This window comes from Gossypium hirsutum, chromosome A01 (genome assembly GCF_007990345.1).
Source record: "Gossypium hirsutum isolate 1008001.06 chromosome A01, Gossypium_hirsutum_v2.1, whole genome shotgun sequence".
In the NCBI taxonomy this organism is placed as follows: Eukaryota; Viridiplantae; Streptophyta; class Magnoliopsida; order Malvales; family Malvaceae; genus Gossypium; species Gossypium hirsutum.
This window is the reverse complement of record NC_053424.1, coordinates 44,211,203-44,234,596: the sequence shown is the minus strand read 5'-3', so window position 1 is coordinate 44,234,596 and position 23,394 is coordinate 44,211,203. Positions and strand designations below refer to the sequence as shown.

Genomic DNA, 23,394 nt, shown 5'->3' with positions numbered 1-23,394 from the left:
AACAAGTGCAAAAGAAAGGTAGATGTCAAATTTTTATTTGGCAACCGATTTTTAGCCACTAATCCAACTTTTGTTTATTTTCGCACATATATTTTTTCAAAAATATTTTTTGTTGTTTTTTCCACTTGAATAATTTATTGTCTGTTAAAATGTTTTATGAATATGTAGCAAGATTTATGCTTATTCATAAGAATATATATACATATATTTTAGGTTTCTTAACTTTTTTTCTTAATATATTTTAAATATTTTTATAATAAACAACAATTTAGTTTAAAATTTTACGATAATGCTAATTGAGTTAATATTTTTTAATTAAATAATTATTTTATTTATTTCACAGATAGCACTCTATAATAAAGAAAATTATAATAATCATTGAATTTGTATAAAAATAGAAGTTTACTTAAAAGTAACCACAAATAGACAAAGATACAAAATATTATACAATATTTCAATTATTATTTTTTTTACCAAATGGATAAATACTTCGATTTTTAGATTTAAATTTAAATAAAATTATTATTATACTTTCGAGAAATGGAAGTCCTAACATAGGTCCTACAGGTTTATCCATTCCTGCTTATTTATCTCCAATTTTTTTTATTTAATTAAACATTTCCATAATTCGACAAAAATAAAATATCAAAATAAATAAATAAAAACAAAAAACCGGAGGCCTATTCTTCTTCTTCCTTCTTAGGTTCCTGCTTTGCCACCCCACAACCATATCTCTCGCTCTCTTTAAAAGAAAATCGAAAAAAGGGGTTAAATTTAGCATTTAGTCCTTGAATTTCCATTTTCCTTTTTGAAACAGCCCTTTGTTTCACTTCAAGAGGAACTGAGAACTCAGAATTCAGAAGAACCCATTTTGGAGATATAATTTTCTTTTTTCTTTTTGCTCTTTTTTTGGGGTGAAAATGGTATCTTCTTCCACGGAACAGACAAGAAACTAATACCCCATTTATCTGTTTTGTCAGTATGGATAAGCTTGATTTGCTTTAAGAAGCAGCATCGGTTTCTTCAACGGATCCTCCTCCCAAGTAAATTCTCCTTTTTAATTCATTTGTATATCCTTTTTATTGGCTATAGATTTAGTTTTCCCTCTGGGTTTTTTTTATTTTGTGTTGAATTGTGGTTCTAGCTTGGTGGGTTCTTTTTAAGTTGGTGTAAGAATCTTAGGAGAAGTGCTAATTTTGCTTTTTATTTTAGGAAAATAAAGATTTCGGGTTGTTCGAATCTATTTTTGATATGATTTTTTAGTAGTATAAGCTTTTTTCATCCTTTGAGTTGCTTGAAGATTTGGTTTTTCAATTATTATGTTTTTATTTTATAAGTGTGTTGAATATGGTTCTTGTTGAATTTCCACAGAGGGGAGAAAATTGTACTGAAGAATTAGGAGTTTCTTGAGGTGGTAAGAGTAATGTTGTCTAAAAATGATCCAATTGAATCGATTTCGAGTTCGATTCAATTTGTAAAAGAAGCATTTTTACCTCTTGAATTGGGTATTAAGAAAGCTGCAAAAGATGTCGAAAGTTGTTTCGGGGTGTCGAATGATAAAGGAAAGCATGTTGAATTGATTCCCCAATTGAATGTTAGTGATAGGAATGATAAGGTTCAAATATTTGGTATGAAGAAGAGTGATGGTAATTTTGGTAGTATTCTTAATAATGGGCAATGTTGTGTTGGTAGTGAAGAGGGAAAGAAAGGGCCGTCTGTTAAAGTTCCGATCAAGGCTTTTATTGGAATGTTTTCGCCCGGAAATGGCAAGAACAACGAGAAGGTTGAGGCGGTTAGGAAAGGATTGAACGAAAAGGATGTGGATAGAGATGAAGGGTCTTGTATGAATTGCTTTCAGTTTTCTGCTACTTGGTCAGTGTTGGTTAACGGTTTTGTTCAGGCTATGCCAAGCTCGTTTAACACGGGTAGGAAAAGAATTCAGAAAATGGGTGACAAAGATAAAGGGTGTCGACATTCAAGTACTCATGACATGAAATCAAAGGCTTCGTCTGAGTGTAAGCATAGAGAGGCAAAGGCTCAGTTTAGTGCAAAGAATGAGGGTTTGGAACACAGTGATGGGAAACATGTTGAATGTTTTATAGGGCTTATTCTTGATCAGTTGACTCAAAATCTTCAGAAGTTTGATCAACTTCTACAGGAAAGTAACCGTAAGCACTGTGAATGTCCACAGACTCCATCTCCTCCCTCTCAGTTTGATTACTTTAAAGTGGTGGCAAGCATTTGGGAAGGTCAAAAAGCTGATGTAAATGGGTTTTTGGGAAATTTGAAGTTTGCTAGAGTGGGAGGTGTTCCGTCAGGTATGGTTGGAGTTGCTTCTCATGTGAATGAAGAGGGTGACGATGATGTTAGTACCGGACGAAGGGAAGAATCGGCTGGTAATTCCCCACAGAAACTGGCCAGTGGGATTCTTAGCATTCCTCTATCAAATGTGGAGCGTTTGAGATCCACCTTATCCACCGTCTCACTGACAGAATTGGTTGAACTTCTACCGCTTTTGGGCCGCTCTTCACAAGACCATCCTGACAAGAAGAAATTATTCTCTGTGCAGGATTTCTTCAGATACACAGAGTCAGAAGGTATGGTTTCTCGGGCAACTTAGTGAATAACTACTGTTGCATCTTTTGCTTTCACTTTGTTTGGTTCCTTGAATTGCAGCATCCGTTAGTGTGTTTCTCTTCATGACGGAAGTTTAGGAACTGTGTATGTAGGATTCTGATTTTGGTTAACTCCTTTCCGTTAATCCTAAATGAACTTGAAGATTCTGATTTTCAGATTGTAATATTCCAGCTTAACATAAGTTCTGTTTTTGTTTTTATGACTTATCATTGATAATTTGTCTTCTACTCATTAGATTTATCAAACTTTCTGCTCAATGAGTTCATATTCTCTGAGTTTTTGTAGCATTAATTTCATGTTGGGTAATTTACCATGGTGATTAAGATTAGTACAGTAAACTAGCTATGCACCAATTTTACTCATGTATTCTTCTTCTAGGGAGGAGGTTCTTTGAAGAATTGGATAGAGATGGTGACGGACAAGTAACTTTAGAAGATCTTGAAGTTGCTATGAGAAAAAGAAAATTGCCACAGAGATATGCTCGGGAATTCATGCGCCGCACGAGGAGTCATCTATTTTCTAAATCTTTCAATTGGAAGCAGTTTTTGTCTTTGATGGAACAGAAGGAGCCAACTATTCTTCGAGCTTATACTTCTCTCTGTTTAAGCAAGTCTGGGACCCTCCAGAAAAGTGAAATATTGGCCTCACTTAAAAATGCTGGACTTCCTGCAAATGAAGACAATGCTGTTGCTATGATGCGATTTTTGAATGCAGACACTGAAGAATCTATTTCATATGGACACTTCCGCAATTTTATGCTTCTATTGCCTTCTGATCGCCTACTTCAAGATGACCCTCGGTAAGATTAATAATTCCATTTTAGTCTTATTTAGAAAATGCAGCTGAAGCTCAAGTTCTAATTTTATTTATGATTGGATTGCCTTTCTGTTCATGCTGTATCTTTCAAAATTAAAACTTTATAATTTGGATCATGGCTACCCAGTTATTGTATGTAGGTCCTTTTTGTGAAATTGTTTTTTTTTTTTACTGCAGTACTGCTTTGTACTTCCTGTTTTGGATACCTTGTTAAAAAAGCTATTATTTCTAATTGAACCATGCATATGTTTAGTCTAAAGTTTTGGCAGCCTAATACTACTAGTGGCTACCTTCACCTTCCTTTCTCCTTTGGTAAACATGTACTTTTTGCTTTGCATGTGCACTCCTTTTCACTAGTTTTGTAGCGACTCACTTTGACATTACCTTCCTTTTATATTACATAAAGGAATATCTGGTTTGAAGCTGCAACTGTTGTTGCTGTTGCACCACCTGTGGAAATACATGCTGGAAGTGTTCTTAAGTCCGCGTTGGCTGGGGGTCTTTCATGTGCACTCTCCACATCTTTACTGCACCCAGTTGATACTATAAAGGCACGTTCTTCAGCTGATTGCTGTTTTACATAATAAAATCTACTAACTGTTAACATCTAGTCATCATATCTTTTTGTTCTTCTGCAAGGACACATCTAATCTGTCATCTTAGTGTTTATTTGTCTGTGTGGAGTATGGAGATTGGAGAGCTCATGTGTGACATTCACTTTCATAACCATTGATATTCCTTCACATGTGGTTGAAATAGTCTTTGTGAAACTTACAATATGTTGAGTTATATCACATGTGGTCTTTGTTTAAAATTTTTTATGCTTGCTTTTGTGCAATATAAACCTGCTAATGCTGTTGGACACTTGCTTTTCAGTTTTACGTACATTTTCTGGAAGCCTTATTCAAGTACTCCATAATTTGATACAGTTTCCTGGTACCTGAGTTTTGTCCATTTTCCTTGATAAATATAGTTCGGGCTTTGGCCTAGTTGTGCAAGTAATGGAACATTGTCAACTTATTGTGTAACTGTTCTACGTGTCTTCTTGCCCCTGCTTATTATGTAATGTAATGTTGTTTACTTCAATATTTGTTATAAGATTTTTTTGTCTTCTCCATTTGGTAGAGGCATCTTTTTGGTAGTTCTAAGTTCCCCTACGGACTCTTCACCGATCCTTTTTCATGATTAAACAAAATAAAGTATCAATAGTAAAAAGCACTTGAGCTCAAAAAGGGGTCAAAGGAGTGTCTATGCTTAAAGATGCAAGTAGTCTTGCATGCTTTCTTTCTGAAACAGCTCCTTTTTTTTTTTTTGTTAGTATTAGGCTATGCCATTCTCTTTTATGGAATACATCTTGAGACAATCAACAGGGCTTTTCTTGATATATTTTTTTCTGTTCTTTCTGGTTGTTTTTTTTATCAGACTCGAGTTCAAGCATCAACGCTTACCTTCCCTGAAATTATTTCAAAGCTTCCACAAATTGGAGTACGGGGGTTATATCGGGGTTCAATCCCTGCAATTCTTGGACAGTTTTCAAGGTTTTACTTATTTTCTGTTCTTTTCTGACTTCGATTTGGCTTTTGTTTTCTTTCATTTATTTGTCTGATTGGCTTTCTTTCAACATTGCAGCCATGGCCTGCGAACAGGAATATTTGAAGCAAGTAAACTTGTACTGATCAATGTTGCTCCAAACCTCCCAGACATCCAGGTACTTCTTGTTGCACTATTATTCAATACACAATAGTGATCGAGTTTCTTTTGTTTCTCTATAACACTATGCTTTTGCTTTCCTTAGTTTTCCCATTGGAAAGAATATCGTACATTGCACAAATTTCCTTAGAAATAAGAAAATGGACAAGTTGCTTGTGAAGCTGAAGTTTCTTCTTCTCATTGCATAAGCTATGTTGAACAGTCTACCTTACTCAAATATTTGTCCAGGGTTCGTGCAGTCATGCATGGTGCACTTTTGATGTGCACTCTATGCACGAACACAAAAAATAACCTAAGAAATTGTGGTTGTGTTTCTCTTGTTTCTTTATAACACTAAGCTTTAGCTTTCCTTGGTTTTCCTATCGTAAGGAATTTATCGTACATTGGTCAAATTTCCTTACAAGTGCCGTTCCTAAGAAAAAGTAAAAGTCACATGTTGAAGCTGGAGTCTCTTCTTTGTTGCGTAAGCTATATTGAACGGGCTACCTTATTCAAATATTTGTCTGGGGTTCCTGAGGTCATGCATAGTGCACCTTTGATACACACTCTATGAATGAAGTAGAACATAACTTTGTTTTTTGAGGGGAACAGAATAAAGCAAACTCGAAACTGTTTAATACAATTTTTTTCTTCAATACCACTTTGAAAAGTAACATCTAACTTCAAGTTAGCATTTACCCATTACTCTGGTTTTCAAATCCTCTTGTTTTTTTTTTTTTTTTTATGTGCTCAAGAAGTTTATCACTCCTTTGTATGCTAGTGCATCTTTATGTGCTTTTGTGGGTTTGTCGCTGTTTTTGCTCATGCTGAAGGAACTGATCTTTGACCACTCAAATTCCCAATTTCAGTATGGTACACTTTTTTTCCTAACTGTGCTAAAATTTGTAGTTACATGTTATGTAGGTTCAATCCATGGCATCATTCTGCAGTACACTTTTGGGAACAGCGGTGCGGATTCCTTGTGAGGTACTAAAGCAGCGTTTGCAAGCTGGTCTTTTTGACAACGTTGGAGAAGCTATTGTTGGTACTTGGAACCAAGACGGTCTAAAAGGTTTTTTCCGTGGGACTGGAGCCACTCTCTGCCGTGAGGTGCCATTCTATGTTGCTGGAATGGGACTCTATGCTGAATCCAAAAAGGTAATGATTGTTGTCTCTTTTTTTTTTGTATAACCAAGGTATCTTCCATGTTCATTCTATGGTCCATGAAAACTAATCCTTTTGGGGATTTGTGAGTGCCCCTCTCAAGAATGTTGTCTCCAAGTTTGAACTTGTGTTCTCTTTGGAGTGCAATGTCATTTATGTTACACTCGATATTTGTTGGTGCTATAGATATTGGTCTTGAGATTGAGAATTTTTATTTATCCCGAGTCATTTGTTGTAGTCAAAGCCCATGCTCAAGGCACTAGAACTTTGTTTGTATCACCCATGCATCAGTGCTAAAAAGGGGCTTTGTCTTAGATAAGCAACTTCCTTATAATTATAAAACTCCATATAAAACCAGTATGTATATAGGTCTCTAATGAACTACAGATTTATATGACGTTGGTCTAGGCCGTCTTTTATTGGAAAATATTCCTAGAAAATTTGGGTGCTTGATATAGTCTCCTACGGTATATGGACCCTATCAAAAAATATTTTCATCTACAACTTTGTTCCTTACCTTTTATAAGAATTATCATTTGGGTTCTGCATCTTGTTTTAGCTTGCCCAACAACTTCTTCAACGGGAACTGGAACCATGGGAAACTATTGCCGTTGGAGCTGTATCTGGAGGGTTAGCTGCCGTTGTCACTACACCTTTTGATGTCATGAAAACTAGAATGATGACTGCTCCAGGGGGCCGACCCATATCTATGTCAGTGGTAGCCTTTTCTATACTCCGTCACGAGGGACCTCTCGGTCTGTTTAAAGGAGCAGTACCCCGGTTTTTCTGGATTGCTCCCTTAGGCGCCATGAACTTTGCCGGCTACGAGTTGGCAAAGAAAGCCATGGTAAAAAATGAAGAGGATCAACTGTCCCAAAAGAAATTGGCTAAAATCTGAGTAAGGCTACAAATCCTTCCAAAAGACCTCTGGATTTTTTTGGTTAGAAAATTTTGTGCACTTGGGGTATAGTAGCAAGTTCTTCAAATTTAATTTGTTGACAACACCTTTTTCTTTTGGGGTAAAAGACATGTAATTTTTGTTGCAGTTTACTACTCATTTTTGTAACCTTACTTGACTTTGTTTTTGAACTATATATCTAGTATATGCCAGTGCCAGGGATGATTGGTTGATGGGCTTTTAGGTTACTTTTTGTATCTTAAATTCAGTTTTCATATATCGTTCTTATGTTTCACTTGTATAGATTGAAAATGCCTTTTTTATGAATCTGGCTTATGGACATTTTTAAATATTACATGTATATTTTATAAATATTGTAGCCCAAATATATTTCAATTACGTGCATATAAAATTAAAATATAAAATTATTAATTGTTTAATTATTTAATTAAATTATTTATATTATATTTATACAATTTTTAAAGAACTCTTAAATTCTCAAATTCATCGAGATGTTAATTAAATTAATACTAATATTTGGTTTAAGATATTAAATCTTTTTACCTGATAGAAGCATCTATGGGTCGGGTTTAACCAAAATTTTAGGTTGTTTGCTTAGTCTAGCAAAAAAATGGGCTTAAAATTTTGTCCACACTCAGTCTGGATAAAATTGTTGAAATCCACTTCTGGTCCGGTTTTTCCGTATTATTTTTTATATTTTTTATTTTATAATTTTTTTAAAAATATAATACATCAAAAATACTAAAAACATTAAAATAAATATTGTTAACAAATTAAAAATAAATAAATAAATATATACTTAAATAGCACTAAAATAAGTCTAATTGAACAAACAAATATCTCTAAAATAATAATAAAATTAACAATAAAATAATAATTATACAATATTTAAACAATAACAATAAAATAATATCAATATAATAGTGAAATAGAAAAATAGTGAAAATTAACAAGAGAATAGGAAAAAAAAAGCTACGAAAAAGTAGCAAATTTTTTTTGTATATTCGGATCGGGCAGAGCTCGGGCCAAAGAAGTATTACTTAATGCTCGATATGTTTTCTAAATCGATTTTATTTTTTATCCAAACTTATTTTTTAGATCTATATTTTTATCTAAACTTTCTCACTTTTGGGGCGATTCTTCGGGTTAAGTCGAATGACCCAGCCCATGAATAGGTCCACCCGCTAATATGGACAAGTCATGAATATGAGTAAACCAAAACAATTGAAATACTTAGATCAAAACAAAATTTAAATCATATAATATTAATTGGTATCATGCGATAATAAATTCGAGTTGAGTGAGCTCTAAGTTGCAAAAAGTTGAATTTAAAATTGTAGTTTTAGGGGTGTGTTTAAGAGCTTGTTCGAGATTGCTTTTAGAATGTATTTTACAAAACACTATGATTGCAGAGCAAACCCAAATAGGTTGGGTTTAGAACCAAAAGCATTTTCAAGACGTGCTTTTGGGGTCGAAAATACTAATTCATTACATTAAACTCATTCATATCTACCCGAATACAAAGTGAAGTAACAATTTTTTTCATTCAAGCATAACTTTAGGATTTATCTACAAACATCCAGTTACAACCAAACCAACTTTTAGACCCATGTTTCAAAAAAAAAATTGCAGACATGGTTCTTCAAGGTATGATAGTTGTTTAATGAGTTATTTCATTTTTATTTGTTTCGGTTCTTAACTTGTGCTAGCTTAATGTTAAAAATGGATATGGCATAGTTTAAAATTGTATGATGTATGTTTTGGGACTAACCTGCAATCAAGTGTCGATACATAGAAAGCATGTTTATATTGGACAAAGGTATTGATACCCATAGAACGGGTATCAATACATAAGCAAATTAAGTAATGGCACTGATACCTACTATGGTAGTATTCATACCATAAGAAAAGTTTTAATAGGTTATCAGTGTTGCAACATCTGTTGTGAAGTTATATTATAAGAAATGTTTATTGAAATAACCATGCATGAGAAAAAATCAGGTGAAGCACAAGTCAAAGAGATTCTTGATGGTCATGATTCACGTTGCATGATTAATTTCAAAATGTTATCAACTGTATTTGTATTACGTTTGGTTCGCTGTAATGAAATAGAGTTGTAATGAAATAGGGTTGTAATCAGTAATTCAACTGTTTGATTGAATGGAATGGAATAGAACTGTAATAGTATTCTTGTATTGGGTTGAATGGAATGATGATGTAATAGCACAAGGAAAAAAATTAAAATAACCAGAGTACCCTTAGCAGAATTTTTTTTAGGTTGATGATTATTGTTATTGTTATTAAATTTTAATAAGATTACTATTAAAAATAATTTAATAAAAATAATAAATAATTTAATCATATTTTAATATTATTATTTAATATAATTTAATAAAAAAATAATATATATAATTTAATAATATTTTAATATAATTATTTTTATATTAAATTATATTAAAATATTTCAAATATTTTATTTTTATATTTTCTAAGTGACTAATCTGAAAAATTAATTTTTTTTGTTATTTAAAATTGCATGGAATAGCCATTCCAAAAAATAGCTATTATGAGAAAACAAATAATAGAGAAGTAATGGTCATTCCATTACATGAGTATTACGTTCAATCAAACAAAGGAACAAAGGAATCGTTTACCATTCAATGGATAAGGGGGAATGATATTCCATTCCCCCCAACCAAACATGGTGTTGAAGATTGTTGAGGGTTTTGAAAACGATATAATTTGTAAAGTTCTAAGAAACTTTTTTTTCATGAAATGTTTGTTTGTATTTTTTTTTCATATGCTGAATGTTGGTGCAAAAGTTTCTCAATCTTAAGGGATATTTCAAGGGTTCGTATCAATAAGTCAATACTTTACAATCACGCCTGAAAAAGTTTCAAAGTTGGCTATTAATAGAATTGTAATTGATGATTGTACTTTTAGGTCAATATGTGCATGCATACTAAATATGATTATTTATTTGGGGTTGCATATGTGCAATTGATAATACACATATTGCGAAGATTCTTTCACCAAATGAACAAATTCTTTAGATCGAACGAAAATGGGGCTCAACTTAAAACTTTATAGTTTAATTTGATTTTAATTGATTGGTTACTATCTAATGACATATAATAAATATTATCTTGTTGATTTTGGATATTTTAAAAAAGAGGTTTTCTTGAACCATATAAATGAGAAGGATATCATTTACTTTGACTTTAATAGATGCAGACTTATATCTGGTAAAGAAGAAGTATTTAGTCATGCACATTTATCATTATGTAGTGTGATTGAGCAAACTGTTGACATACTTAAAAAAATGAGACAATTTTAAGGGACATGCCAAGTTATAATTTTGAATAACAAAAGTTTATCGTTGTTGCTACAATGACGATACACAATTTTATTCGAAAACATGGAGGTTTAGATGATGTGAATGTTATGAAATGTGGAAATAATGATAGCGCATATGAGAAATATTATTAAGCCAAACGATATGCATGATGGTGAAAGTGATGATGATAGTCAATTCAACAATGCACTTGATTATGCAATAAAAGCTATAAGATGTCATTACTTGTAGTTTAATGAGTTCACTTTAATTTGAAAAATATTATTATGTATTATTTTTGTAATAATTAAATTGCATAAATGCATAGATCTAAAAATAATTGTTATTATTATTATTTTGTTCGAAGTATTTGTTAAAATATTAATAATACCAAATATATAATTTATATACTTAAATTAAATTACTAAAATATCACTTAAATTAATTAATTTAATAATATTAACTAATTTCACAATAATTATGATTATCAAATTAAAAGTGAGTTTAGATAGACGATGTTTAGCTTACTTTTGTCTCACATTACATTGTTTTTACACTCAAATAACAATATTACTACAATATCTAATCTCACTCTCACTACTATTTTTATACTAACTACAAATAAATGCACCATCCATCCAGATCCACTTAACATTAGCATTTGTCTAAGTTTCTAAAATGAATATTTTGACTTGCCACAGCATCGTTCACAACATCATCCACTTAAAATTTACAAATCATACTTTTTGCACACTTCTGAACCATAAAGGCAATGCCAAAAGTTATTAAATAGATTAAGAATCAACATTACAACTTGTATGTGGTTCCACTTTAAAAATAAGGATTTATTCATTCGCTTTGCACATCCCAAATGAAGCAGATGAAATAAAAGAATGTTCCTCATGAACATGGATGCCACTTAAATGAAAAGCATGTCTTACAGTATCCACTTTGGTTCTCAAGTGAATTATCATATTATTAGTTCCCGATGAAATTACCACAAAAAACAGAGTTTCGGTAATCATCATTTGGGGTTAAAACAACAAAAGAAATGATAAGACCAACTCAGAAATACTGGTTGGGACTGTTTTATAGCCTGACCCTTATATTACCAAACATGTCTCAATAGCCCCAATTGTCATTGCGGATCTCATCATCAAATTTCTTTTTCAGTTCGGGATGTTTCTCAAAGTACTCATCTGCTGTCATGGTGCTGATCTTTTGCTGTTCAAATAAAGAAAAAAGAATAGAACAAAAATCAACAATTGCAATTACAATTACGATAAAGAGAAGATTCATTTGGGCAGTGTTTTGCAATTACCTTCAGTTCCTGAACGTCGGCAATTTCTTTCTCCAAACGCTCGGACTCTTTCAAAGAATTCTCTTCTGCTTCTTTCAATTCAACCAACTATTAACCACAAGTAAATAACCAAATCAGATGATGAAAAAGAAAACCAAAACCACTGAGACAGGTAAAAGAGGATCAAGAATGCTGTTGATTCTCACCAATGCATCAAATTTCGGTTTGAATTGAGGAGTGACTGTGTCAACAAACTTGGGGATCTCTACGCCTGAAAGGAAGCATATAAAATGTGTAAAGATTAGAGTTAATAACTCAAAATGTATATAAAATTAAAACAGATGAAATCACAAACTCCCCACAGCTTCATCGAAACCACTCACACAATAAACAACCGTGGATTCCAAAAGTTGTAGCCAAGTGACAACCCGGTTAGACAAATTCTATAATCAAAGCAAAAAAATTACACTAAAGAAAGAGTTAAACATTGTAACTAACCAGTATGGCAAGTAAACAGTGAAAAGGAGGCAGCTCCATTTAACACAGTTAATTCCAAGAAGGTGCTCGTGGAACACCTTACCGTAAAAAAAAACCTGAAAATCATCTAGTTCATTGGTTGAGTAACATTGTTCTTTTCTTTTCTTTTCTTTTTGTAACAAATAAAGGTCTGAGTTAAAGGTTATTTTACATCAAACATCCAAAGCATAGGAGTAATGAGAATCATAGTTGTTCTATAGAAACTTTTACAGCGTTTTGGACAAGAATCTGGTTTATATACAACAAGAATCACGTTTATATACAATATTAAGAACTTACCTATAAAAAATATAACAATCGATGAACACAACATCCTTATAGGCAATATGGCCATCGGAATAGGTTTAACAAAGATAAAAAATATCCACAATCGAAGAATGGATGACAGAATTAAATTCCACACTTCACTAATTATTTTGAGACAATAAAAACGAAAAAGGAACATTGTAGCTAGTCAAGGTGACCATATCATCATCCGACTCATAAAATTATCATCTCATAACAGGAAGCACAGCTTAAACAACAGTTAATTCAATTCACAAATCGAGGAAACTGCAACCATGTGAAGACTTCAAACATGAGGTAAGTAGACCATTTTTATGCTTTTAGGAACCCTACAACAGATCTAAGAATAAAGGGGGCAACTAGGAAATAGTATAGAATGAAAACTCAACCATGACAGAAAAAAAACTTACTCTCATAAGCCTCTTTGTACATATCCACCAATCGCGAGCCGATTCCTTTTCTATAATATTCCCAATCGATAGGCTCAGGTTCCTGCTTAACAGAATCAGATTATCACCAAGAAAGTTAATACAAGCATCAAATGAAAAATCACCCTTAATGACAAATAGAAGCTTCAAAAATGATTATTTATTTCAATAAATAACATTAATCAACCAAAAAAAAGACTAAAACCCTAAAGATCTAATTATAGATTAACCCAAAGGTCCTAAGTTATTAAAAAAACCTGAGATGGGAGAGAATAGAAAACCCTAACCTGGCTGAACTTGGTCTGTAAAGTGGAGTTAACTTCATCGAAAGTGCGACGAAGAGTGGCGAACTCTTTGCGAGCCTCATCGGAGACCAAAAGCTTCGCCATCCCTTCCCAATCAATGCTCTTTCCTGCTTTGAAAGCCACATCTACTACTTTCTTTCCTGCTCCGCTCATTTTCTCGCACTTTCTCGCTTCCCAAACGTAATATTTTTTTCTCCACAACTTTTTTGGAGATGACTGATGAAGGCTGCTGCTTCTTGTTTAGGGAAATGAAATAATAATCTTAAATGGGCATTTTGATGTTTAATTGTGGACAAAATTGGAATTTTGAGAATTTTAAGATGGACCGGTTCGATGTACTTAGTTTGGGCTTAATCCAAATACCTCTGGTCCGACCCATGATAGATCGGGCTTATGTGTCAACCAATTAGAAGTTTTGGACCGGGTTCATTAATTTATAAAACTCTTGCTTAAAACACACGCAAAAAAAAAATATATATATATATATAAACTTTTTATATTATTAATATTTTAATAATTTATCTATCACGCCTATTCAGTTTGGTATAAATTAAAAAAATTTAACTATTTATTTTATATGAAAAAACCTTTCAATCATTATATATATTGACAATATTTTAAAATTGATAAGATGAAATATATAATTGATTTTATATACATAACAAGTACAAATATATTAAAAAATTTAATTGTTAGATTATTGAAACATTAATTATATAAAAAATTATGAAAAAGTGTAAAATTACTGATGTAAATAAATTCCTCTCTTGTGAAAAAAATGTTTAAAAGGCGAACAATCCGCCATCAATCTAATAAGGTGGGCTCAACTTAGATTAAGCATGGAAAAAAGGATTTTTTTGACCTCTAACAAATTTAACCTGACTCGAATTACTATTTATTAATGAAAATATATTTCATTTAAATTTAATTACAAAAATATTAAGAGTTTTTTTTTAAAATTTCAAATGATTTAATAGTTTGACAAAAAATTATATCACATTTTATTTTTAAATTTAATTCACGGATTGAGATAGTCTGATCCAAGTTCGGTCTGGGCTTAAGCATGATATTAACACACTTTATATTTGCTCAAACCCTGCTTGGCTCGAAATACAAGTTTAAAATTTTACCCAAGCCCATCCATATTTTAAAAATTTTATATACTTTTTCATTTATTAAAATTTTATATAAAATTATCTTAACATTTTTTAATGTTTATATTATAGTAGTATTATATATTATTATAGATTTAATTTTTATGTGTTATACATTATATAATATATAAAAGTAACATAATATAAAATATTACAAATTTAAAAATAGGTTGGATCAAGCTCAAGTCTTGAATGCTCAAGTCCAATCCATATTTTAAACGGGCCAATTATTCTTGCACAAACCCTCCCAAATTTCAGATAGGTCTTTAAGTCTAAATAAATAGCTCGACCCATGAATAAATTTACTCAGGAGCTGCTTATGTTTACGATATCCTTTTTATTTTTATTTTGAGCTAAAAATATTAAAAGCTTAAGGCTAAATGCTTAAATTAGAATGTAACATTTTAAGAGTTGCTCATTTAAGGATTAAACCTTTCAAAATGATCATATAAAGACTTAACCTTCACAAAAATCTTTAAATAAGAATTTTTCATGCACTTCAATCCAGTTTATAGTAAAAATTAAGTAAAGTTGACAGGTTTAGAATAAAACACATAACTACTGCATAAAAAGGAAAAAAAATAAAAACATAATTTAAAACTTCGTATATGATAATTGAGAAACAATTTTGAAAGATTTGACAGAGCATTTTATAAAAGATTAAACCATTATATGACCATTTTAAAAGATTTAACTTTACATGAACAACCTCTAAAATGTTGAGCTCAATTTGAACATTTAGCCAATTGTTGACTGAATTCCAAATAGTTTTTTTTTTTTAATATCATTACAAATTGAAAGAAAAAGAACCTTTACTATCATACAATAATTTTATCATTTTATAATTCTAAATGTGATTATGTCAACGAATTTAAAATAAATTAAAAAAAGAAGAAGATAATATTAAATTTCATAACTGCGTATAAAATATAACAAGAAAATCATAAATAAGTTTGCATTTTACTCTATTTTTAGCTTATAACATTGTTCGTGACTTTTACCAAAAAAATCTGGATACCTATACGTTTTCATCATAATAGCATTCATTAACCTTAGGAATCCAAGATTATCCAAACTCGAAAAATCCAACTGTCAAATTTGAAATGACCCAATTTGAACTAAAAAAAAAAAAATCCAAACCTAATATTTTTAAAACTCAAAATGATCGGACCCAAACCAACCAGACCCACCCATAACGGCATTCTCCGCTTATTCAGCACCAACTTCGACGGTTCCTAATCATCATCATCAGTAAGAACAAGTTACACGCAAAGACAGCATCAATGGCAGAACCCAATGCTGCCCCAAGTTCTAAGGACTTGGGTCATTCAGGGGATTTGTTGTTGATAAACTATCTTCCGTGAAACAAACATTCAATACGAAAAAATCTTCCACTGAACAAATAGACCCTAAATGCTAGCAATTGATTTCTGTCAGTAAGAAGAATACTTTCAATCATGTTATCTTGTGTCTTGAAACATGCAAAACTCATGATCATGGTATTGACAAAACAACCACAACAGGAAAATTACTGTTGGGAAATCGAAATATATGAAAGCCAAACTCTAACAAGAGGACTATGCTCACGATGAAAACCTCGTTACTTTCAAGAGTTTTGATTAAAAAATACAACACATCATGCAGAACATCTTGGATAAAGATAAATCAAGAATTTGTCTCATAAAAACTAACATATGATTTATATGAAATAAAATGATACCTGATGAAGAATTTTATTCTCCCCTAGACAAAGAAGAAGATGAAAATTATTATCCACCGACATCAAGGCTGATAAACCTCAGGAAGCTTGAGACCAACACTTGCAGCTGATTTTCCAAGTATTCTTTTCATTTCATCTGACCTATCAACCGCTATGTTGTATGAGAACAATAAGTCCTGCCAAATAAGTAGCAAAACCGGAAGCAAATCACATTCGTTTCTTTCAGGAAACTTCTTGCATTCAAAAGCACAAAAATGAAGCATTCGGTGGTAGCATGGATTGATACAAGTTACCGTAGTCCATACAAGCAGCATGAGAAAAAAATCAGGGACACTATAGCTATATTCCCATTAGAAAAACCAATGAACAAGCATCTTAAAGCCTTCTATTAATCCTTGGCCGAAAAGAAAGGCTTGTTTCAATCTTAGAAAAACCATGTCACATTCCCATAACATATCATCCAATATGTTTGGATATGGACATGAAGATATAGCCTTCCAAGAACCATCCGTAGAAAAAGTTTTTAAAAAATTGAATATACACGTGCTAGGCACAAAATCCGATTCCAACACTCACACCAGAGTCCACAGTCTAACAAGCAACAGCCAATGCTAAACTAGGAGAAAAAGACTCCTTTTGATTACTAGTTTTGCAGTTTAACTTTTATTTTATGAAAAATAAAGTTGTTGAGGATTAGACCCTCAAAAATTCAATATTGTCCCCAGTAGTTTTGTCTCTCAACTCAGCAGAGAGCCTTATAGCTTATGAGCTTGAGTCCAACTGTGAGCAAACTCTTCAATTTGTGCACGGTTTCATTCTGAAACGCTCTCACTCTGTGGGGCCACCAAGGGTTTCGGCAAAGTCAAGAGACAACATCCCAACCGAAGACAATACTTGACTTATGTGATGTATCCCTTGGACTCGTAGGGCTCTTGGCAGAGCCGAGGCGATTCAAAAAAAGAAAAAGAAAAAGCAAAGGGCATTTAAATATAAAAATAAACATCTTTGGATAATTAGAAGTAAAAAGAAATCATCTTTTGTAACTAAGAAAATGCATAATATTACTTATATCAACAATTAGATGTTGTATAAACCTAGCAGACAAAATAAGATATGTGAATCTAAAATCAAAGCAATAAAACATAGCAATTACCTTGTGATGATGCACACTGTTAAGCAAATAAGTATAATCATTGGCAAGCTTAATTCTTTGAGCAACTAAAGAAGGGTCTGAAAGTTGACTGTTTTTCCTAAATTGCTCTGCTATATACTGGCTAAAATGCTTTTTATACTCTTCTTTTCCAATGTGGTTTTTCACTGCTTTGAGAAGGACACGATATACTTTGAATGCTTCCATAGCTTGTTGAGAACCCATTTTCAAGCCCTTTAATCTGAAAAGAAACAAGCAAAAGACTTTGCAATGTCAAAACTAAGCAATGTCGACACTAACTCTCTCTTAGGCATTTCATCGAACAGTATTAAGGTGTCAATGTCTGATTGAAATCTAGTATTTACTAATTATACTTTTAAAATAAACCCAATATTCGAAATGCACTAAACTAAAGATTAAAACGCAAAAACATGAAAGACGAAACCTATAATCAAGGTCCCAATGTGATAACTGATGAGGGAGTTACCTTCTATTAGATGAGAGTTTTTCGGGGTTTTTTTCCTGCTTTCATATTTATATTAGATTTGCAATTTTCGTTTGTTTGGTCTAATTTTGGTTTCAGTCCCTTTAATCTTTGCTCATTTAAAATTTAATCTCTATCCTTTTAATCTCGGAATTTTTTGGCATAATGGTTAAATTAACCCCTAATACTTACCCCTTTTTTCACTTTGGTCCTAACTCTCAAAATTTAATCAAATTTCATTTTTCTAGATGGTAAAGTTGACTAAACCATAAAAATTTTAGCAAACTAAGGTGACAACTCATACCACAATTCACATGTACTTTATAAAAATATTTAAAAAATAAAAATTATTAAATAATTCAACAAATTTCCAAAAGGTTATAATTTTAAAAAAAAATTATGTATGGCAGCAATGAAGTATATGTAAACTGCCATACAAAATGCCACGTCAACTTCTCTAAAAATGTTAGCAATTTAATAATTTTTTTCTTCCCAAACAAAGAAATTTCACTAATTTTTGAAACTTAAGTTAAAGTAACAAAAAAATAGAACCCATTGGCAAAATGGATAAATGTTAGGAGCTAAATTTGTCATTATGCAACAAAGCTCTCTAAAAAACTCTCCCCAAAATTCTTCATCAAAATATATATGAACTTTTTAAATAGTGTTACAAAGACACATTAAATAGGCTAAATTTGGAGTGTTAATATAATTAAAATATCATAGATTAATCAGAGTTCAACTACGAAAAGATTGCAAAGTTTAATTAGGAAAAGAAACATGATATTTGTGGAAACACATTGCGACGTTGTCTCTTCTTCACTGTTTAAAATGTTGTCGCATCAGACCTATTTTGGGCTTTCTTCGATTGCTTGTCGATTGTCTTTCTAATTACCTGCAAAGAGTTAGATATGTAACACCCCTCACCCGTATCTGACTTTAGGATAGGGTTCGTGGTGCTACCTGACTTAAACTTAACCAACTATATAAAATTGAGCCGTGAAATTTTAAATAGTTTAAAATTTTCTCTTTTCACAAGCAACTATCTCGTATATGGGCTTACGAGGCCCAATCATAAATCCAGGGTTGTTTGCAACCTAACCGAAACCTCAAAAAAACTTAGAAATTTTTTGTGCATCAAGACTCCACACGCCCGTGTGGGTATAGAACACACGACCGTGTGCCAAGGACACGCCCGTGTCCCAAACCCGAGTCTGAAATCATAAGCATTCTGCCAAAACCACACGGCCCACGAACACACCCGTGCCCTATAACCGTGTCCTTTACACGGCCGATACACACGGCTGTGTCTTTTGTCCATGTGCTACAAGCATGCATATTGACTTTATGACACGGCCTGGGCACACGCCCGTGTGGCCTACCCGTGTGCTATAATGACTTTAAAAATTTAAGTGCAGGGGACGTACAGCCATAACACACGCCCATGGGTGTGAACCGTGTGTCACACACGGCCTAGACACACGCCCGTGTGTCTTACCCATGTGGACAAACTAGGCTATTTCCCAAGCCCTTTTGTCACCCATTTTGCACAACCTACACAAGATCATTTCAATATATAAGTCTCATCACAATGGACACTAATTCATCCATAGAAATAACATTATATGCATTCATCAAAATTAATAATAGCTATTATTCCAGGCTTGATTTCAAAATGAAAGGCCTTTGACTTAAGCCAAAATACATGAATCATTCTCTTAATACAACATCTTAGTCTAGCCCTATACATGCCACCGTCAAAAATATAAATCCAACTATACCGGGTATTGCGGCCGATAGTGTGATCGATATCTTTGGCTTTAAAGGATCTTTAAGCTAGCTTGATAACACTGAAAGAAGAGGGAAAAGAAAGAGGGTAAGCATAAAGCTTAGTAAGTTGCATATAAATAAATATACAACAACAATCTCACCATTAGTCATCATGCTTATAGCTCAAAGATAAACATAATTTAACTTACTCATTTTCATCTACTCGAGTCACATTCTCTAAATTAAGCTTGTTACTCATGCTTACCATATAGGTACCTGTACCACTCACACATGATTATTCTTTGTTTATCAAACTTGATCTATAACTCTCATCATTGAAACGTTTGGAATACTACTGGATATTCTATGAACCTTCAACATGGGATATATTACCGATGCCATGTCCCTGACATGGTCTTACACTGGCTCTCATATACGCGTGCTGATGCATGTCCCAGACATGTCTTACACTAGCACAATTCTTAGCCGATACGTGTCCCAGACACGTCTTACACTGGCTATCTCTGTCAAGGCCGATGCATGTCCCAGATATGTCTTACACTGGCACTCATCCCTGTGCCGATGCCATGTCCCAGACATGGTCTTACACTGGCTATCATAGTATGGCTGATGCATGTCCTAGACATGTCTTACACTAGCCCTCGTCTGGATGCCGATGCCATGTCCCAGATATGGTCTTACACTGGCTCTCATAATGTGGCCAAAGCATGTCCCAGACATGTCTTACACTGGCACTCAAATCACCCAATGCCTTGGAACGAATATCCAGTTCGTATCCTAATGTTTCAACGGGATATTTCTATTATCTCAAATATTACCAGACATTCTCAATTCATAATTTGACAACTCATACAATATCAATTCAATGGCGATATGAATACCAGTATTAACAGTGTAGTTGTATCATTTACATACAACTTACCTCGGTTTATAAAAAGTATTTGGCTATTCGGTTTAGTCGGTTTGCTTGGCCTTCCCCCGATCTAGGTTCGGATTTGGTAATTCTTGATCTATAATGACAATATGCACTCATTTAATCACTAATTAGGATTAAGCAATCATAAATTTGCATCTTTGATAAAATGACCATTTTGCCCCTAGACTTTGGCAAAATGACCATTTTACCTATATTTCCAAAAATCGATTTTCATCGAATTTCATTGTATCTTAGGCCTAATCGAACTATTTTTACTGTTATAGAAACTTCAAATTATCACTATTTTATATACTTATTAACTATTTTACAACTTATGCAAAATAGCCTTTTTAGGGGTTTTCATGCTAACACCTTTTACAAAAGTTGTTTATAACACAACTAGGACTCATATTCTTCCATAAAAACTCAATAAACATCACAAATAATTTCATGGAAACACTCTAAACTCTTGACCATTTTGCAAGATATCACCCTCATTTGAAAACTCATGCTTCAAGGGTCTCAAAAATGCAAAAATCATCAACAAAGGGTGTAGGAATCACTTACTTGTGAAGGCTTTTAGTTGCTGAAAATTTTCAACCTTCAAAACTACATTTTTTTTGATATTTTTTTTGGAGAAGAGAGAGATGTAGAAGAAAGAAATGATAGCTAGGCTTTTAGGCATTATTTTATCACCAAATCATGACATCATCCACCTAATACTTTGATTATTTGCTTAAAATCCATCAGATGGCCGGCCAGCACTAAAAAAAAGGGTGTAATTTCCCTTTAAAAGTCCTCAATTTAATTTATTTAGCTATTTAACTCATCTGGGTACTAAAATGAAACTTTTTCCTTTTATGCGATTTAGTCCTTTTTCGAAATTGGGCTAGGAAACATTAAAATTAGCTCACCAAATTTTTCATGCACTAATAAAATCATACTATAACCTCATAAAAATAATAAAATAATTTTTCATAACTTCGAATTTGTGGTCCCGAGACCACTGTTCCGACTAGGCCCTAAATCGGGTTGTTACAAGATATATGCAAGGCATACCCCACATGTAGGGTTTAAACCTTGGTATTTGGGTGCCAACAAAATGTCTTATTGCTCACTTATTTTGTTAGCAAAATTTAGTGTAAAATATATTTTAAATTAAACAAATTAGTGTAAAATATTTTCAATATTGTCAACATTAAAAGCTAATTTTTAAAAATATATTTCATGTTTAAAAATTTACTAATACACTGATAAAGTGTTGAAAAATTTTGATAAACTAAAAGTTAATATTTTCAGCAACTTAATTTTTTAAACACCCACAATGAAAACTGCTAGATAAATTTTTTTCTACAAAAAAAAAAAGAGAATAGAAAATTATAATTAATTCTTTCTCCTTGAAAACATTTTCCTACTAAATCTAACATAAATGATCAATAAAAAATTACTAAAACAAAAAAATTGTAAAACAAAAATTAATTTATAATATTTAAAAATTTAACTGAAATTTGATGGTTTAAAAATTATGTATTGCCACTGGAATCATTCGATAACTCATTGAGTTCTATAATCGACTTTTTTTGCCTCTATTGATCATCACAGTCCGTCTAACAGAGTCCCTTCCAATCGGGATCTTTCCATTTGTCCCGCTCCTTCGAATTTAGCTTACCTGCACTCACACAACTGTACAAGTACCTTCAATCAAGGTTGTTAAGGGTTATATTGAATAAAATGAAACATTCCTCCCCTAGTAATCCCTCACTTTGAGAATCATGATTGCATTTGAACACTTCAATTTCTCTATCGTTTTCATTATTAATTCACTTTTATAGAGATCGATCGATGGTCGATCTAGATGTGGCAAAAAATGGTCTACCCAATAGAATGTGAATCTTTTGATTTTTCTCAAAGTTGAGGACTACAAAATCTATCGGGATTATGAAGCTTCTCACTTTAACTAATACATCCTCTAGCACACCTTTTGGGTGTACTAAGGACTTATCGACTAACTGTAGTGTTATCGAAGTATTTTTTAACTCCCCTAGTCCAAGTTTCTGATAGATCGATAGGGGCATTAAATTAATACTGTCACCTAAATCACAAAGAGCCTTTTTGAAATGCCTATCCCCTATCTCTATTGGAATTGTAAAACTACCCGAATCCTTTAATTTTGGGGTTATCTTTTTCGTGATGATAGCATTACATGAGGCATCCATATTGATTTGCTCACTCTTTTTCAATTTCTTATGCCTTGCCATAATTTCCTTTAAGTACTTAGCATATTTTGAGATTTTATCAATGAGTTCTAAGAGTGACAAATTAACATTGAAGGATTTAAATAAGTTAAGAAAACTTACAAAATCTGCCTCTTCCCTCCTCAGTTTGTCCTTAACCTTTGACAGGAATGGTACATTTGTTGTGCTCGGCTTTGAAATTACTAAATCAACCATCGTTTTTGCTATTTTTTTCGATTGGATCTTTATGCTCGGTTTCCTCCACAAGCTTATCAACAAACTCAGATACAACCACTTCTTCATGTATTGGTGTACTTGAGTTATCAAGTGTCTTACTTGATCGTAAGGTGATCATTGTTGCATGTAAAATAACTATTGCAATTGTGCAAGTGTACACATCATTCAAGTAATAAAGTGATAAGTAAATATCGTCTCCACAAGGATCATAAACTAGTAAGAAATTGAGTACTTTAGTATAATCCTGTTAATTATACCAAAATATTAGGAAATAATCTTACAGTAAATAAGAAC

At 32.4% G+C, this 23,394-nt stretch overlaps 3 protein-coding genes across 7 annotated transcripts; 1 reads left to right on the top strand and 2 right to left on the bottom strand.

The window, feature by feature from the left end:
- The first annotated feature begins 618 nt into the window (after nt 1-618).
- LOC107930647 (calcium-binding mitochondrial carrier protein SCaMC-1) lies at nt 619-7,452 on the top strand. Its single transcript, XM_016862333.2, has 8 exons — nt 619-1,043; nt 1,372-2,597; nt 3,016-3,436; nt 3,860-4,004; nt 4,876-4,991; nt 5,083-5,161; nt 6,067-6,300; nt 6,866-7,452. Exons 2-8 carry the CDS (start codon nt 1,424-1,426, stop codon nt 7,202-7,204), a joined length of 2,508 nt encoding a protein of 835 aa, XP_016717822.2. The 5' UTR covers nt 619-1,043; nt 1,372-1,423; the 3' UTR covers nt 7,205-7,452.
- Nucleotides 7,453-11,445: 3,993 nt separating this feature from the next.
- On the bottom strand, nt 11,446-13,731 carry LOC107930653 (ATP synthase subunit d, mitochondrial). Its single transcript, XM_016862345.2, has 5 exons — nt 13,397-13,731; nt 13,092-13,173; nt 12,066-12,130; nt 11,881-11,967; nt 11,446-11,783 (listed from the first exon to the last, which is right to left on the bottom strand). Exons 1-5 carry the CDS (start codon nt 13,565-13,567, stop codon nt 11,682-11,684), a joined length of 507 nt encoding a protein of 168 aa, XP_016717834.1. The 5' UTR covers nt 13,568-13,731; the 3' UTR covers nt 11,446-11,681.
- A 1,778-nt stretch (nt 13,732-15,509) lies between these two features.
- Nucleotides 15,510-18,035, bottom strand: LOC107930633 (uncharacterized). 5 transcript variants are annotated; one of them, XR_005925593.1, is made up of 4 exons: nt 17,926-18,035; nt 17,442-17,679; nt 16,289-16,464; nt 15,510-15,998 (listed from the first exon to the last, which is right to left on the bottom strand). XR_005925593.1 is itself a non-coding variant. In XM_016862307.2 (3 exons), exons 2-3 carry the CDS (start codon nt 17,661-17,663, stop codon nt 16,351-16,353), a joined length of 336 nt encoding a protein of 111 aa, XP_016717796.1. In that variant the 5' UTR covers nt 17,664-17,679; nt 17,926-18,035; the 3' UTR covers nt 16,071-16,350. The 5 variants fall into 5 exon arrangements, 2 of the variants coding, with proteins under 2 accessions (XP_016717796.1, XP_016717795.1); XR_001693045.2 differs by having other exon boundaries at nt 15,510-15,803; nt 17,884-17,937; XR_005925594.1 differs by having other exon boundaries at nt 15,814-15,984.
- Nucleotides 18,036-23,394: the final 5,359 nt, after the last annotated feature.

Excerpts from the sequence above, each read along its gene's own strand:
- LOC107930647 (XM_016862333.2), top strand. The coding sequence starts at position 1,424 with ATGTTGTCTAAAAATGATCCAATTGAATCGATTTCGAGTTCGATTCAA. Across the intron at positions 3,437-3,859 it reads CTACTTCAAGATGACCCTCG|GAATATCTGGTTTGAAGCTG; the intron begins GTAAGATTAATA and ends TATTACATAAAG. Across the intron at positions 4,992-5,082 it reads ATTCTTGGACAGTTTTCAAG|CCATGGCCTGCGAACAGGAA; the intron begins GTTTTACTTATT and ends TCAACATTGCAG.
- LOC107930653 (XM_016862345.2), bottom strand. The coding sequence starts at position 13,567 with ATGAGCGGAGCAGGAAAGAAAGTAGTAGATGTGGCTTTCAAAGCAGGA. Across the intron at positions 11,968-12,065 it reads AACCGAAATTTGATGCATTG|TTGGTTGAATTGAAAGAAGC; the intron begins GTGAGAATCAAC and ends TGTGGTTAATAG. Across the intron at positions 11,784-11,880 it reads CCGACGTTCAGGAACTGAAG|CAAAAGATCAGCACCATGAC; the intron begins GTAATTGCAAAA and ends TTATTTGAACAG.
- LOC107930633 (XM_016862307.2), bottom strand. The coding sequence starts at position 17,663 with ATGGGTTCTCAACAAGCTATGGAAGCATTCAAAGTATATCGTGTCCTT. Across the intron at positions 16,465-17,441 it reads ACAGTGTGCATCATCACAAG|GACTTATTGTTCTCATACAA; the intron begins GTAATTGCTATG and ends CTTATTTGGCAG.